Source organism: Theobroma cacao, chromosome 9 (genome assembly GCF_000208745.1).
Source record: "Theobroma cacao cultivar B97-61/B2 chromosome 9, Criollo_cocoa_genome_V2, whole genome shotgun sequence".
In the NCBI taxonomy this organism is placed as follows: Eukaryota; Viridiplantae; Streptophyta; class Magnoliopsida; order Malvales; family Malvaceae; genus Theobroma; species Theobroma cacao.
In genome coordinates this window covers 32,431,132-32,448,022 of record NC_030858.1, presented here as the reverse complement: position 1 = coordinate 32,448,022, position 16,891 = coordinate 32,431,132, and the positions used below count along the sequence as shown (strand labels likewise).

General features: G+C 35.8%; 3 protein-coding genes across 6 annotated transcripts; 2 read left to right on the top strand and 1 right to left on the bottom strand.

Moving 5' to 3' along the window:
* Nucleotides 666–3,759, top strand: LOC18590141 (serine carboxypeptidase II-3). Its single transcript, XM_018127435.1, has 8 exons — nucleotides 666–1,106; nucleotides 1,201–1,305; nucleotides 1,418–1,692; nucleotides 1,809–2,063; nucleotides 2,583–2,689; nucleotides 2,793–2,879; nucleotides 3,139–3,244; nucleotides 3,385–3,759. The coding sequence occupies exons 1-8, from the start codon at nucleotides 731–733 to the stop codon at nucleotides 3,523–3,525; spliced, it is 1,452 nt and encodes a 483-aa protein (XP_017982924.1). The 5' UTR covers nucleotides 666–730; the 3' UTR covers nucleotides 3,526–3,759.
* Nucleotides 3,135–16,641, bottom strand: LOC18590139 (molybdopterin biosynthesis protein CNX1). 4 transcript variants are annotated; one of them, XM_007015490.2, is made up of 14 exons: nucleotides 16,333–16,641; nucleotides 15,761–15,887; nucleotides 14,912–15,042; nucleotides 14,021–14,122; nucleotides 13,868–13,951; nucleotides 13,062–13,289; nucleotides 12,681–12,871; nucleotides 12,456–12,560; nucleotides 11,954–12,277; nucleotides 10,476–10,633; nucleotides 10,260–10,366; nucleotides 9,120–9,176; nucleotides 8,300–8,560; nucleotides 3,135–3,530 (listed from the first exon to the last, which is right to left on the bottom strand). In XM_007015490.2, exons 1-13 carry the CDS (start codon nucleotides 16,528–16,530, stop codon nucleotides 8,342–8,344), a joined length of 2,031 nt encoding a protein of 676 aa, XP_007015552.2. In that variant the 5' UTR covers nucleotides 16,531–16,641; the 3' UTR covers nucleotides 3,135–3,530; nucleotides 8,300–8,341. The 4 variants fall into 4 exon arrangements, 3 of the variants coding, with proteins under 3 accessions (XP_007015552.2, XP_007015551.2, XP_017982908.1); XR_001929447.1 differs by lacking the exon at nucleotides 3,135–3,530 and adding an exon at nucleotides 8,632–8,765 and having other exon boundaries at nucleotides 6,880–8,560; XM_007015489.2 differs by lacking the exon at nucleotides 3,135–3,530 and adding an exon at nucleotides 6,880–7,259.
* LOC18590140 (integrin-linked protein kinase homolog pat-4) lies at nucleotides 4,944–7,481 on the top strand. Its single transcript, XM_018126904.1, has 10 exons — nucleotides 4,944–5,198; nucleotides 5,308–5,436; nucleotides 5,598–5,678; nucleotides 5,891–5,991; nucleotides 6,121–6,241; nucleotides 6,452–6,594; nucleotides 6,790–6,881; nucleotides 6,988–7,076; nucleotides 7,163–7,275; nucleotides 7,358–7,481. The coding sequence occupies exons 1-10, from the start codon at nucleotides 4,944–4,946 to the stop codon at nucleotides 7,479–7,481; spliced, it is 1,248 nt and encodes a 415-aa protein (XP_017982393.1).

Genomic DNA, 16,891 nt, shown 5'->3' with positions numbered 1-16,891 from the left:
TCTCTATATATTTTATAATTGAGGTTGAGGATGGTGTGGTCTTGGATAAGCGTCTTACGTTTAGGGGGTCAAACCCCATTGCCTTTCACATTCTAGCCTTTACCGCCAGCGATTTTAGCCCCTCTGAGTCACTGGCGGGATGAACCATGAGATTACGCAAACAGATATAATTAGAAGTGATGAAATGCTATACGAATAAGAATTTAAATTTGATCAGACTACTGTTATCATTTTTAGAAGATTTGAAGCTCAAAGTTTGAATTTTGGTTCCCTTTATACTTCTCTTTTGTACCAAAATGAAGATAAAACAAATTACTTGGATGAAGATGAGTTGTCTCCATATCATAAAGAAAAAAGGAAAAGAAAATGAAAGAAAAATAACCGGATTAGAGAAGCACGATGATTACAATGCTGCCTATTTAGGCAATTAAAGTACTACAGTAAACTGTGCAATGAAAGCGAAATAAGGCAAAACAATCCAATATTACATTATAGTAGTAATTAGTAAATTATAATTTACTATACAATAGATCGAAAACAGCTGGTTGATTCATCCAAAATCTTTTATTTAAAAATGCCATTAAATTAGAAGCTACGGAAATATCATCCCTTCTGCTGAAAGCCCCAATAACCAAAATCTAGGTGCCTTGATCTTGACGCCCTCTGAAGTATGTTAGAACTATAAATTTCCTTGACATTTTACTAAAAAAAACACAGTAGCCAAGAAAACATGAAACTTGCAGGGTACACATGGATGCTACTCTTTTTGTGCCTTTGGGGGCTTCTCACTTGTGGAGAAGCCAACCAGGCTGAAACCCTTCGTAGCTTTCTCAAGTCCAGATTGTCACGGAAACCTGCTGCCGCACATTCTTTGGCATGGTTCCATAACAAAACAGGGTATTCTCCCAATTACGTACAGCCCCAAGATGGCTCCATGGAGGCTGATAAAATTGGTGCATTGCCTGGACAACCTAATGCTGTGGATTTTGACCATTACGCAGGATATGTGACTGTTGATTCTCAGGCTGGCAGAGCACTTTTCTACTACTTTGCTGAGTCCCCAGAGAACTCTTCTACAAATCCTTTGGTTTTATGGCTCAATGGAGGTATCAATCAATTTGTTTCATAGTCATCATTTTCGTTAACTACACTAGCTATTATATGTGCTCATCCTGGTACCTTGGTTTCTGGCAATTTCAGGACCAGGATGTTCTTCATTAACTGGAGCAATGACGGAATTAGGACCTTTCAGAGTAAATAGCGATGGGAAAACTCTTTTCCGAAACATTTATGCGTGGAACAATGGTCAGAATTAAAACTTGACTTGTCACTTCAGACTACGTATTCTTCCTTAACTTTTTGTGTGATTATTATGAAATTAATCATGTATTCTTACGATTTTGATTGAGCTTGCCAGTGGCGAATGTGATCTTCTTGGAATCCCCAGCTGGAGTAGGCTTTTCGTATTCCAATACATCCTCCGATTATGACCGTACAGGTGACAAGAGTACTGCAGAAGATGCCTACACCTTCCTTGTAAACTGGCTCGAGAGGTTCCCGCAATATAAAACCCGGGATTTTTACATAACTGGAGAGAGTTACGCTGGTCACTATGTGCCCCAGCTTGCTTACACCATTCTTCTCAACAACAAAAACTCAAATCAAACAGCGATTAATCTTAAAGGCATTGCGGTATGTTCAATGTATAACAAGTAGATCTCTCTGTGTGTGCCTTTTTTACTTCTGGAACTTGGAGCTCTATATATGATTTGCTCCTAACTTTAGTGAGTGATGATAAAACTTTTCAGGTTGGGAATGGTTTGATTGAGGATATTACATTTTATTTGGGGAGATTTGACTTTTTATGGACGCATGCTTTAAACTCTGATGAAACCAACAAGGGCATCCACACCTATTGCCACTATTTTAATGGAAAAGATCCAAAACAATGTGACGACTTCCAGAACCGGGCGTATGATGAGGCTGGTGATATAGATGGTTACAATATTTATGCCCCACTTTGTCAAGAATATTCAGTATCAAATAAAGGCTCACAGGGTTCGGTAAGTCATACTGCAATCAATCAATGCCTTATGTTACATAACCAGATTGATCGATCCAAGAAACTCTTTTATCAATTATTGAAATTTGAAATTCATTTGTCTCATCATCCATCCTTCAAGGTATTGAATATTAGAATTTGCTTTCACTACGTAGTCTTAATTTGCCATGGTGTTGTGAATTCTTGACCCTGGCTAGAAGTTCACCTGTAATCAGACACAATTATAAGAACAAGAAACCAGATCAATTGTCATGGCATTGAATTGATTGCACAACTTTTTCCTCAAAAATTGTCATGGCATCAGACCTTAGGTTATCTATTGTAAAGATTTTTTGTTAATTGTTTGTTACCACGTTTTCCAATTCTGGTGACAAACCAACTACTCTCAGCTGTCTTCGACATTGGTTCAGTTTGAAGTTTATTTCATCCTTATATGCTAGCTGGTTGGACTAATCGGTTTCAGGTTGAACTTTAGACTAATTACAAGAATTATGTTTAGTCATACTGATTCTATTTCCAGGTAAATAGTTTTGATCCGTGCTCAGGCGCCTATATGATATCTTATCTGAATAGACCAGAGGTGCAAACAGCTCTCCATGCTAAGCTTTCAGAATGGCATCAATGCAGGTTGTAGCCATCTTGCTGTTAATTTAAGTTTATTAAATTCTTTTGGTTTGTATATATTTATTTTAATGTAACTAAAATCATATTTCACTATGCCACTGAGCAGTTCATTTGACTGGGCTGATAGCCCAGCTACTGTCTTACCAATCATCAAGAGTCTCATGGCAAGTGGTCTCCGAGTCTGGCTGTACAGGTAAGCTCAATTTCAACCTAGCTTAACATTCGATGGAACTAAACACATTAAATTTGTCATGAAATGTCTAACACTGATTCCTGACATCTAGATAAACACTGCGAAAGATGAATTTACCAGCATAGAAAATTATTATGCAGATCTAGATAATCAGAAAGAGCAATCTTAGTTGCAAATTTGGAAAGTAGTTAGGGTACATTAAATGTTATACAATCAATTTGAAATGCAATATTGCAACTAAAATGGAACAATTTTGCAGTGGTGATGTAGATGCAGTTGTCCCAATTACCACAACAAGGTATGGGATAAACATCCTGAATCCCCCCATCAAAACTGCTTGGCGTTCATGGTCCAACAATGATGAGGTACTATAAGAAAAAGGAAACATGAACCTTTCAGCAGACTTCTTCCAGTTCCTTCTTTGTCTTTTCATTTATAAGATAACGAGTTGACAGTTTTCTCACTGCTTAATTCGGTGACTTAAGAATTGTTGGAATGAAAACAGGTTGGAGGATATGTGGTGGAATATGAAGGTCTGACATTGGTCACAGTGAGAGAAGCAGGGCATTTTGTTCCAAGCTACCAGCCAGCTCGTGCTCTTACCATGATTTCCTCATTCCTCCAAGGAACTCTGCCTCCACCGTGATCTTTCTGCACTAATGACTAAATGAATGATTTTCTAAGCTTTTCCTATGCATTTTAGAAATGAAAATTAAGCAAGGAACAACAAATAAGGAAGGTATACGAGACTATAGCAACAATGTTGGGCTTGGAACAGACATTTTACATCATTGGATGTAAATCTGTTATTTGAAAATCCAGTAATGCATTGTGAATAAATGAATTTGAATGAAGAGCTGAAGATGAAATTATCTTACTATATTATTCTCCCTTTTTTTTTTTTTTTTCTGTTATGTGTTCAAGGCAAAAGATCTGAAATTCTTTAAGGACTTCAAAGGAAGTTACAAAATGGGAAATGATCACTAAGTCCAGAAGACAATACAGGAGACAAAAACCGACTACTATATCTAGAAGTAATAACATTCCAAAGCAAAAACAAATACAGTCAAACGCATGGATCACATATCAACTAAACATATCTCCACAAACAGATATTTCAGAATGAATTGCCTTGCTTACTTTGAAATTACATTTTATGTTAAAACTGAAATGCGATCAACCTTATGAACCCACCTAGTTCATGGATACACCTATATGGAACACTTTCTGCCCCATCCATATCATTTTTTTAACAAACATTTTTGGTGATCATTTCAACTTCAGTAATCAAATGCAATAGACTCTAAAAATGAATGACTACATATTAATTAGATAGAGGTGATGCTTGATATGTGTTATCACATAAAAGCTATCTATAAGAAGTATTTATAATTAGGAGCTTAACCAACATATTCGTGACAATGATCTTAGATTCTCAAAAGGCAATTCAATTACTACTTTGAAAATCATATATATAAGAGACAATATAAATAGATATTTTATTTAACTATTAAATGAAGTACTGAAACTTGAATGCAATTGATATACGCCATTGTTGTGAAATTTAAATATGGACAAGTCTTGTTCCAGCAGATTGTATCATCTGTCTTCGGAAGCCAAGTTACTAATTAAACAATTTTCATAGGTTGATGATGTTGCAATTTGCAAAGTACAAATACTAAAGTAAAAAATATATCAAAACATTTTGGGGTTGCTTAATTGCTTTGTATGGCATAGCAGTCGATGATTTCAATGGCAGAAACATACGTAGCAGTTGAAGATTTCAATAATATACAATGGGCTGGCACTGGCTTAGTACAAACTAGATATACAACGAAAAGTTATATATTACCAGTGACCAATCTGTAACCCTCCTCGGTCCTAGACATGACCGCCTGCCTTACACTTGCAACAAATAGAAGAAAGAAAAAAAATGGCCTCCAAACCAAAGTTTACATATTTGCATTAATTTTTAACTCTTTTCTGATGCCCCCCCCCCTTCTGCAACTTTGTCACCAAAGGTCCAAAGCCACTCCAATCTTATCATTCGGATAATTGACATCAATGTGTCAGAGGCAGGGTGATGATGTTTCAGGTGGATTTGATATGCAACTGATTGGAAACTTTTTGAGTTTTGCATCGAGGGGAGACAGGGTTGGACTGAACCAGATGTTAAGGGATGGTATTTCTCCTGACGTGCAGGACTATGACAGCAGAACTGCTCTGCATCTTGCTGCCAGCGAAGGCCATGCCCCCATTGTTGAACTTCTTCTACATTACAAGGCCAAAGTTAACCTCATTGATCGTTGGAAGCGTACTGTAAGCACCGAGTTGATCACCCTTTTGCATTGCTTGCTTGGTTCATAAGAATATTTTCTTAATGTCATAGTCTTTAAGTAGGTTTTTCTTTTCTTTTTTTCTTTTGAAGCCTTTGACAGATGCAAGACTTTATGGACATCGAGACATATGTAGAATCCTAGAAGTTAATGGAGGCAAGGATATGGATGACCAAGAGTTCATCAATGATCAGCCAATGATGAATGATCAGGCGCCGATGGTAATAATTGAACTTCTAAATATATACAAACTCGATTTTATTGTTTATTAAGATAGAAAATTTGAATAATTCAAACAATATTTTTTTTTTAAAAAAAAGACAAGATTTATACTATGTAACTCGTAGATTATTTTTGACATGTTATTTTATTGATTATGTAGACAGTTCGACATGAACAAGCTCCGAATGAAGTAATCGATATCTCAGAATTGATTACAGAAAATGTATCAATAATTAAACAGGTTGTTTAAGTTTACTTTCAGTATTAATTGATTCATGTTATTTACTTTATGTTAAATTTCTAATTTGTTGAAACTTAGGAATGGATGAAGAAACGTTATACTTGCATTTTAGATATTTTTTTAAAAAACTTTCATGAGACAAAGGTGAAAAACCCAGAAAAGTTTTTCTCTTTTTAAAGCTAAATAGTTTCAATAAGTTGAACTGTGTGTAGGGCGTGTTTGGTGAAGCTCACAAGGTGAAGTGGCGTGGAACGTGGGTTGTCAAAACAGTGATCAAAAGACAGATTTACCATCCTCACCATCCTGTGACAATGTATGTTTTACGTATGGTTGTATTGTTCTTATCTTATAACTTTTAATTATTTTAGACAGATTCACCATGTCTACAGTGACTGTCTGAAAAATTTAAATTGACATTGTTCTTCAAGCATTGTTTTTGCAGGATATTGACTTCCAAGGAAAATACTCTCTTACAAGAACTTCGACATCCCAATATCTTACAGTTCCTTGGTTCAATTGTGCAAGGAGAGGAGATGATTTTGATCATAGAATATCTACCAATGGTATATATATATGTATATATATCTATATATCTTTTACATTAATTTCCCATCTATTGTTCTATTCATAATGATTTATTTGGGATTGATTATGCTTCACAACAAAACAACCTCAATAGTATACATCTTTTTCAATATGTTGTTATTGAATGGTATCAAACTTTCTAAATTATCCTTGTCTCACATGATCCTAGTTATGATGGTAATTTTCAGGGTAACTTGGATGATATATTGAGAACCAAAGGTCGGCTTGATTTTCCCACTGCTTTGCGCTATGCACTTGATATTGCTAGGGGAATGAACTATCTTCACAAGCACAAGCCATATCCAATAGTGCACAACAATTTGGATCCGAGGCAAGTTTTACCCCAATTTTCAGAAGGAAATTGTGGAAAAATGGGTTTTACTTTCTCATAAAAGGGTAGGGGGCAAGGTTTATCATAGGTGAAAGAGTGGGACAAAAAATATTCGGATAGAATAACATTTCTCTACTTTGTCAAGTCATTACTACAAGGATTATAACTATGCACTCTTTTCTTTTTTGTATGTAGAAGTTTGTTGCAAGATGAAAGTGGCCACTTGAAAATTGGGGAGTACTGGGTTCAAATGCTGTATGAACAAATACAGCCAAACCAAGACAATTGTATGTAAAAATCACTTCCATTCCCTCAAACTTTACATGGTTTCATGGTTGATATTGCTACTACCATGTGATGCAATTACAGAGGCATCTTCTTTTCTTTTCACAGGTCAAATAAATGAAACTTCTAGCATGCCTAGCAACCTATCAAATGGTATCAACAAAGATGTACGTGCATTTGGGTTCATATTTTATCAGGTATATGCTTTTGAAGAACTTAAAGTCAAAAATATCATATTCCATCTCCTTCATTGTTCATGTTAATGACCCTAATTGTGCCGCAGATGCTAGAAGGAACACACCTCCTGAACAACATGAACTTTGACTTCATACATTTAGATTCTGTTGACTTCGAAATGAAGTTTCCAATAAGCCGATGTCCTAAAAGAATTCAACAGTAAGTACAAGAATGCTTCATAATCATCTCAAGTTTCGATTTAATAACCGATTATTAATTATGGGTGTTGCTAATGTTTTAGGCTAATAAAGGACTGCACAAGTAATGATCCTTCGGAAAGGCCAGAATTTTTTAATGTGATTGACATTCTAGAGGATGTTTCCACTCATATGGGAAATGTTTGTATTGGACATTATTGTGCATAGCAACATATAGACAAGGACTGCATGATTGTTGAATGCTTCAACAAAAATTAACAGCAATTGCTTAATCTTGTGGTGTACATATTGTTGACATTTTATTATGTGGGAATTTAATTCCAAACCAACTTTATTCTTAATTATTATTTAAAGTTTCTTATTCCTTTTGTTAATATCATTACAACCTAATGAACTTGTGCAAAATGATCTAGATACAAAATTATAATATTATATTCAAATCCTTCATCAAAACTTTATAAAAGGGAAAAACTAAGGTATGGACAGGTGTTGAAGAGCTCCTGAGAACTGAAAGACACTGTGGTAAGAAGCTTGCTTGAAGCTCCTCCTTAGTTTTGATAGAATAAGCTCATGGGTGTGGTATTCTCTTATAAGAAGTACACAAATTCCCGAGGTCCTCATTTTTGGACCCTATAATTTTCTATGCTAGAAGAAAGGAAAATCTTGTATAATATAAAACTGTATTGTTACAAAAAAATATCTAAATTGCCCTCTCTTAAGAAAGAAAACTGATTAGTGCATTTCCCACTTATGTAAAAGAGATAAAAATGAGTATCGTCTTCCTAGGAAAATACTCCTACAAGAACTCTGACCATCCCAATATCTTACACTTGGTTCAATTCAGCAAGGAGGGGAGATGATTTTCTATTACTATTATTATTATTATTATTATTATTATTATTATTATAGAATATATATTGTTTTTCTTTACAATGGATTTGTCATCTATTGTAATTGAGAAAAAAGAAATCATAAAATATTATGTGAGAACTGTTGAAACCACAAAAAGAGAGAATGGAATTTACCTTCAAGATAATTGCTTTCTTCTCCTAAAAGAAAAAGATATATTAATGGGAACAAGAACAAGGGGGTTCAATACCACCAGCTGAGGCCAACTTATGGCTGCGCTCCCAGGTATCCACAGGGGTAGCTTGTTCATGAGGGACATGGCGGGGATGTTTCTCCCTTTTGTCACCCTTTATCTGCTTTAGTGCATGCTTAAGTGCAGGCAACAAAGCCTCCATGCATTCAGCGACTGCATTAGGATTCCCGGGCATGTTGATGATCTGGATACAGGATAGCATTAGAAACATATGTTGGAAGAATAGTACAAATAATAATTCCTAGTTTCACATACATGGCTTGATTTTTCAGTTTGTCCCCAAGCGCACCACTATGAAATTCCAAACTTCCAGTACGCAATAGGCTGACTTTAAGTTAAACCACATTGGATGGACGCATATCAACATGTCCATCATCTCTAAAAATAACCTAAAGTGAAACCAACCCTTATAGTCAAGTATATTAAATTCATATAACTAAACAAATGTATCGTACTTACGTAACTGTATAGCGAATCCCTGTTACAGTATCCTCTTTTAGATCCTTTCATGCATTATCCTTGTATCATAAGTTTAAGTCAATCAACAAGTGACACCCACACAGCAAATTCAACACTCATACATGAGTCCAGAGCAACATAGCCTTATCCAATTAGGTTATAATTTAAAAAAAGAAATTATCACAACAACATAAGCAAAGATTAAATATAAATTCTGGAGGATGGAGCAAATTAGAAGATGTAATCAATTGCAACAAGGATAACAATTATAACATCAATCTTACCAATGTTGATCCTCTTATTCCTGCTGCTGAGCGTGACAGCATAGCAAATGGTGTTACCTATTTCCATCAGGAAAATGGGTTAAAAATGTTTCATAATCATAACTGATAGAAGAGGTCAGTTTACAGGTGAAATTCTAATAAAGACTAAACAAAGAATGTCGTATGACATTGTGTATAATGAATGTATGTATGTAGAGAGATAAAAATATATGTAATAATATGCTTCCCCAGCATGAAAATTTGACTGAACCAACCATTTTCAGTATAAGATGGGAAAAAAATAGCATGTAATCTTATAAGGAAATAAGCAGCTCTACCACATAACAGTTTTTATCGTTAATTTCTTTAAACATACCCCAGAAACTGATAATTGACAAGAAGCAGAGAAATGCACAGACAATCTCCATTCCATCATTGCATGTCACAGAGAGAAAATATAAATGCTGTATGAATATTAAGCCTTTCATGAAGCCTCTAAGAGATAAGCTGTAGCCAACTAATTAGGACACTTAAGAAACAACAAATCATATATGGAACTATTGTACAACAAATAATGCTATAGCTAGAAAGTTGACAAATTATCAAAAAATATTATAAGACAACCCACCAACCCCATATCAGCAACTTGCTAAAAAAGCTGTCCAAGCACCGGCATATCCACTTAAGCCTGCAAGCCTTCCAGATGGTTATGCTGGCTTGGACACATGCCAAGGAAGTTTCCATTCCACGTGCCTTCATCTCTCACCATATTCATAGTGGCCTTCTTTTTATTAGCTAGATTTGCTTGATTCAATGTGTACAATGTTTTCTCATACGAAATGGGTATATGTATTTCGGTTTTTCAGCTAGATCTACCACATATTCTTTTGGATGTTGCTATATAGGTTTATCTGAGCTGGTTTAGCTTGATTGAATTGATATAAGAGTGGACTTCAGGCTGAGCCTGACCTGGGCTAGCATAAAATGTTGCTAATATTAGAAATAGGCCTGGCCCAGCCCATGTACAGCTCTCCTTGCAAGGCCAAGTCATTATAAAATAAAATCAACACGCAAAACCATCTTCCATAAAAACAATTATATAGATAAAAAAGATTAAAACAAGTTTTAAAGTAATTTCTATGCTACAAGTTAATTTACTACCTTTAAACTCTCTTGCATCATGACATACAGAAGACCAGGTGTTTCTTTTTCAATTAACTCTTTGGTTGCTTCTGGGGTCACATCTCTTGGGGTGAAGCCAGTGCCACCTTAATGAAGACAATACAATTTTGAGAAAAGGGTGAAATAAAGAGAACCAAAAATGAAAATCTATATCCAACCAAGAAAAAAGGAGACTGACAAGAACAAGAAACCCACCTAGTGTAAGGATAAGATCCATTTTGTCAATATCACTCCATCTCTGCAAAACATCCTTGATCTTTCCCACATCATCTGAAACCACAGCTGCTGCGACTACCTTTGCTCCTCCTAACTTTTCAGATGAGGAATTTACAACAGACACTGCCCTAGGCCCACTGCAATTTCATATCATTCTACAAATTCTTATACAAAATTTAGATAAAAAAATAGGAAGAATTTGGGAGAGGGAAGAAAGAAAAACCTATCACAAAACAAATGTACTAATTAGAAATGCAGCCCTGTGACAAAGTAGAACAAGATGGAAGTGGTGGGTGGGAGCAAATACATACTTACTTCAGCTTCAACCAAATAATTTGCAGCAACTGTTAAAAATCAGTTAATTATATATAGAAGACAGACCATGTTACGAATGTAGACATGTTGAATTGGTGCACTTTGAAGAAGGTTTCAGGTCTGAGATCAATAGCTAAACCATTAAATTGGATGAGTGAAAAGTACTAAGACATTTATTGATGGTAAGCTGAAGGTCAAATTTGTAAAATGCACCAAAGAAAAGATAAAAGAAAACTATAGAAGAAACGATGCCTTAAAAACTACTCAGACTCAAAATGCAAATATCGTATGGTGCTGCTTCCAAAATATTGTTGCAAAGCATTAAGTACTCCCATGTCTCGCTCTGGCATGGGACAATATCAACTTTGCTCATTTTCTTTAGCATCAATTATGTGACCTTTATGAAAAAATTATACAAAGGTGTATCTAGATGCATTTAAACTGGGAGCCTGATCATTCCATTCCCTTCTGAAGATCATCATTAGAAAAGAAAAGTCACGAGATTTAGGTAGCCAGGGATGTATGTGATCAATACCAGACAAACCTTTGGTTCTATATTGTAGCAAAGCTTTCACCCATTTTATATATCTAACTTGAATATAGAGGAACAACAGCTCTGCTTAATCACTATAGCATCCAAAAAGTGGCCATTTTGATAGGCTGAAACAAAGTGATGTATCTGGATGCTTTTGCTTAAACAATAACCTTCATAATCTCACTCTTCGGCACACAGGGATCACAAGTGTAGAAGGATTAGATGTCGAAGAATCAGTGGATAAGTTGTGGTTTAGTGGTGAAATGCCTCTAAAAGTATATAAATAAGGACAATTATTAAACACAAATCCCAAATGCAAGCAGTCATAGCCCATTAGCACCTTCAATTTCAAACAGATGACATTTAACTGAACAAATTCCAAACTATCAGTAGATCCATAATTCAGATATCATCAATGATAAAGATTTTAAAAATATCCTAATTCAAGTTTTCCATGTCAATGATTGTAGCCTTTGGAATCTGGTTGCAATTGGATAAAGAAAAAATGAATCTCTTGAGACTTTACACATTCCCCTATAGGACATATATGAGGAACCTATTTCCGGAAATGATGCAATTTTTGAAGAAGCAATATGCAATAATATACCTTCGATCGGGCCCTACGCCTGATGCAACAGTATCACTCACTGTAAGAACAGCTACTTTGAACTGTACATCCTGAGCTCCATCTGCTGTTGTTTCACTCAATGTACTTTTATGTAGTGTAGTAGTTGAACTTGAATCTGATGACAAAGCAGTCTTTCCCAATGGAGTACCACTTAAATCACTTAAATCAGAAATTATAGTGGCTGAGATAGAACTTCCAGCAGTAATAACTCTCCCTGTTGCTGGCAACTCCAGCAAAGCATTAGCTGACTTCATACCCAAAAGCCGACTACTCATTTGATGACCAGTGCTCTCAGCAACAAATCTAAAATCCACAAGAAACAATATTTCCTCTTAACATAATTATAATAGTGTTCAAGGTAGAATAAATGCCAAAAACCATGAGACTTAAGGGTAAATTAGGTCTGAGAATGATGTCACTGAATGACAAATCTAAAAAATGCAAAGACCTGTGATCGAGAAAACAAAAGCCCTAAACTTACCCAGGATTGCCTGATCCATCATTAATCTCCCATCTGATAGTGGCGTGATGAAATTCTGGCCGGAATGGATCTGTCTTTATTGGTTGTTGAAGTCGAGCTTGAACTCTGTACAATGAACAGAAGGAAAACAGGACAGTCACAACTTAATCTGTTTTACTCTTTATCAATTTTAACAATGGACAGATGTCAACAGAAATAGAACAGTTTTCTGGAAGATTCAGCAACCTCGTAAGATGTGGATTTGGCCATCCTGCTAGGTGGCGTATGGTGGGAACCACAAAGAGATGGAAGCAAACTAGACAGCTAACTGGATTTCCCGGTAAACCAAATGCAAGAACTTTGTTTACTGGTACATTCTCCGTCTGATTGAAATATATCTCTGCAAATGTCAATGGTTTCCCTGGTTTCATGCAAACCTGTCGAGGAAAGCAACCCAAACAAAGTTAACATAGATGTCTACTCGATGATGCTCAGGATATCATATAGATATCATATAAATATTAAAGCTATAAGATAAAGTCAGAACTTAGAACACAGAGATTGCACATTTTGGCCAAATTATACAAAAGCAATTTTTTTCACAAGGGAACCAATATGGCAAATGACCTTGTTGAAGTGTACTGTCCCCTTCTTTTCAAGCAGTGGCTTAACAAAATCCTTATCTCCCATGGAAACACCCCCAGAAGTCAAAAGAATGTTAATCCCTGAAGAAAAAGCACTATCCAAGACCCTCTCAAGTTCTTCTTTGTCATCTCCAACGATACCAAGGTCAAGCACTTTGCATTGTTGCTGTGTTGCAGCTGCCAATAACATAGCACGGTTGGAATCCCTAATCTGCACAAGGCATAAGGCAATCTAGATGATATCTCAATGGAATCTTTTATGTCCATGGTAGGTTGTGTGCAGGAAAAAGGAGGTCATCCATCCAAACAAGGGCACGGGGGGTAATCGACAAAGGAAGGGTAACACTAAACAATTGAGAGAGCAACAAAGACAGAATTATATTATTTCTCTTAGATTTCGTAAATATGGCCCATTTAAAAGCCAATTTTATCAAATAAGACTAATCTTAGGATAACTGCAGATTAAGGTGTGGCTACTAGCATATTTGAGCCTAGAAGGCTTATTACTAGGGTTCCTTCCTTGCATCCCCATGTGCACTTATGTACCTCATATGGTCTCAATATCACAACAGGTGCAATATTTTAACATCCGCAAACTCTCCAACTCTTTCTGCTAAGAAAAAATTTTCTATAATTATTCCAATCATATCAGCCCTCCTACTCAGTTTTCTTTTCTTGTTTCTTTCCTCCTTTTGAGGCAGGAGAGGTGCTTGGGAATTGAGAGACTGAAGGATTTGAAAAATTAATCCACACTATGTACATTGAGTGTCTCAGATAGTCCCACGATACCTGGCCACGACTTAGGAACCCCGTTGTGGGCTCTACAAGTTCATCTCCAGTAGAAAGTACAGCAATTGCTGGCATAGGTTGCACCTGCAAATTAGCCATATCCTTCAGATTATGGAAAAGTCATCAAAACCAAAATAGTGGGCAGTATAGTACCTTCACCATTGTAACACCCACTGTAGCTAGTAGTCCCACTTCTGAAGCACCTATTCTTTCTCCAGATTTTAAAACCAGTGCGTCTTTCTGAATGTCACATCCCTACAAAACAGATGCTTGTTTGAGCTTTCAGATAAAAAGCAAGCAGGCAAATGTGAAGTTATTGCAGATCAAGGTCATGTGATATAAAGAAAAGTGTTAGAAACTACACGCAACTCAACAATATAGGAAAGTGCACTATGCTTTGCTTGTTCTTCTTCTTTTTTCCCATTTTTTTTCCACAATAGATAAACAAAGTCAGGTCAAGTTATACACAAGGCCAGAAGCCAGAAAAGTTTAACTTCATTCCTCTTCTCCACTAAACTAAGAGACCACAAAGTTTTACAAGGGCTGCTAGCATGCCCAAATGGGGCTCTCAGTTAAAAATTAAGATTTAAAAGTTTTGAACAAAAAATATGGCTGCAAATTACTTCCAACTGCAGAGAGAACCAAGTAAAGTCACTCAAGTTAAGATCATTGGGCCAATAGCACAAACCTTAGTAGGGCAGATCTGGAATTTACAAACCACCTCAACCATACACAGTAGAGAACTCAAATAAGGTGCACTGTTCAAACTGAGACCTTGGGCAATAAAACCAATTTTTCCATATACCTCTTAAATACTTCCACAGGGCTGTAGATAACTAAATTTTGACCGTGAACATATAACTTCAATTTTCAGAATCATTGACTCAGTTCACTGTAATAAGGACTAGGAGGAAGTAGCAAAATAGCCAAAATTTATCATAGAGAAGAGGGATGGTCCGGAGCATAAACAGTAAAAGGGAACAGAGGAGGCAGCAAAGAGCAAGAGGAAAGTAGACGATGAAAGAGGAACCAATGATGTCATACCACTGGACGAATATCAACACCTTTTCTAGTTTGCACCAATATCCTTACACGCTTTGATTCAACTGAAGAAGCTTTAACCTGTTCAGTGTCCTCAACTTGGACAACTGCATCAGCACCATCAGGTATTGGTCCTAAGGGGCAAAAAAAGTCCAAAAGGGAGAAAATTTTGAGAAAAGGAAAGTTTAAAACACCATGCTAAAACTATAGAAGCTCTAAGAGCAAGCTTTAAATATATTTGAAGCTCAAAGAGAACCTACGAGCCACAAAAATAATAAGAAGAAGCCCCTTTTTTAACTTAAATTATTGCCAATCTCATTTTTGGAAATGTATGGTCATACTTAAGATCAGCTTGTTCATTTAGCAAAAGACAACAACTCAATTGGTCATTCAAGAAGCAAAGCTATGTTAAGACAGATATATCTATAATATACAAATAATATATCCCATCATGAAATGGAAGACTAATTCAAAATGAATGAATTGTATAGGTTACCCACAAGCATCCTGTGTACATGCTTCTTTTTCATTTGCTTACATTGGCTCCCTTCTGAAGACCTGAATTTGTTTCCAATTTTAAAGAAAGTTACTTTCCGCTGCTAGCTTGCACATGCGTAAAGTTCATTCAATTAGGATAAACACACCTCCAAAGTAAAGCAATTATACAGCCAAGTTGTTTAATTTTATTCAAATAGCATTTGACAAGCTGATCCATAATCTTAATCAGAGTGAGTAAATGCCACATTACGAAGCTTGCCCTAAATTATTGCACATGGAATAACAATTGTCCTCGAAACTGCAGAACATAGCAGGACCCCATAGTCCATATAATAACAGGAACAATAGACTAACCTCCAGTTGTCACATAAGCAACGGTTCCAGGAGTCACTGTGACACCAACGCCATCATTTCCAGCTCTTGATTCAGTTATTACAGGATACTCACCAGGGCCATCCGAAGCAACCACTGCATAACCATCCTGCAAGGCATCATATATATATTCCATGGAAGTCTCAGTATATTAGGATAATTCACACTAAAAATCTAGCCAAGTATGAAATATATAACAACCCTATTTTCTTCCTTAAATTTAGGTCTTAGAAACAAGGGAAGATGCTTCATTACAGAAATATAACCTCATCAACAAATCCTAAAATGCCTTTTTATCACAGCCAAGTGCCAACCCTGCCAAGGAAGTTTCATAAAATCTAAATGGAAAAAAAAAAAAGCCAATCGCTTGTTTAGAAAACTGTGACTCAAAACGGCAATCCCAAGTGCCTATTCAATTTATACAACTGAAAATACCAATCAACGCATAATAAAACAACCCATTTAACCTACTCAAAAATGGTTTTTTTTATCTGCTCAAAAATGGTTTTTCCTTTTTTTTTTTTAAAAAAGAAAGTTCGGATTTTGTGAGGAACCTTGATTGAAGCTGGATAAGGAGGCAAAGGGTCAGGAGCACGGATATCCTGAGCCAAAACTTTTCCGAGAGCTTGGTGAAGTGGGACGGTGACATGTGGCAGTTGCTTGGCAACACTAAGCACAATTTGAAGAGCTTCGTCGGCTGAGATCATCTTCCTGTCGGTGCTACCGCAGGTGACGCAGCCGCTCTCCGCCATTTCCAACCCTTTGATAGTAAGAGAGTCAAACAGAGTGTAAAGAAGAGGCAAGTCAGACAAGACAAGAGTGCGGAGTTGGTGCTGGCTCTAACGGTGGATAGCAAGATTTGGGACAGGTTGTTTGGAAATAAGTGAATTTTAAATTAAAAGATAAATATAGATTTTTATTAATTAATTATTTTATTCATTTATTTATTTTTATCTTTTCTTTTTTCTTCAACTTAATAGTTTTCGCACAATAAAATTATAAAATTTCGTTAATTATGATGTTTAAATAGTTTTAAAATCATCTTTAAACATTATTGAATTAAATTTTACTTAGGTTATATTCTAATTCAATTATATATTAATATTTTAAACT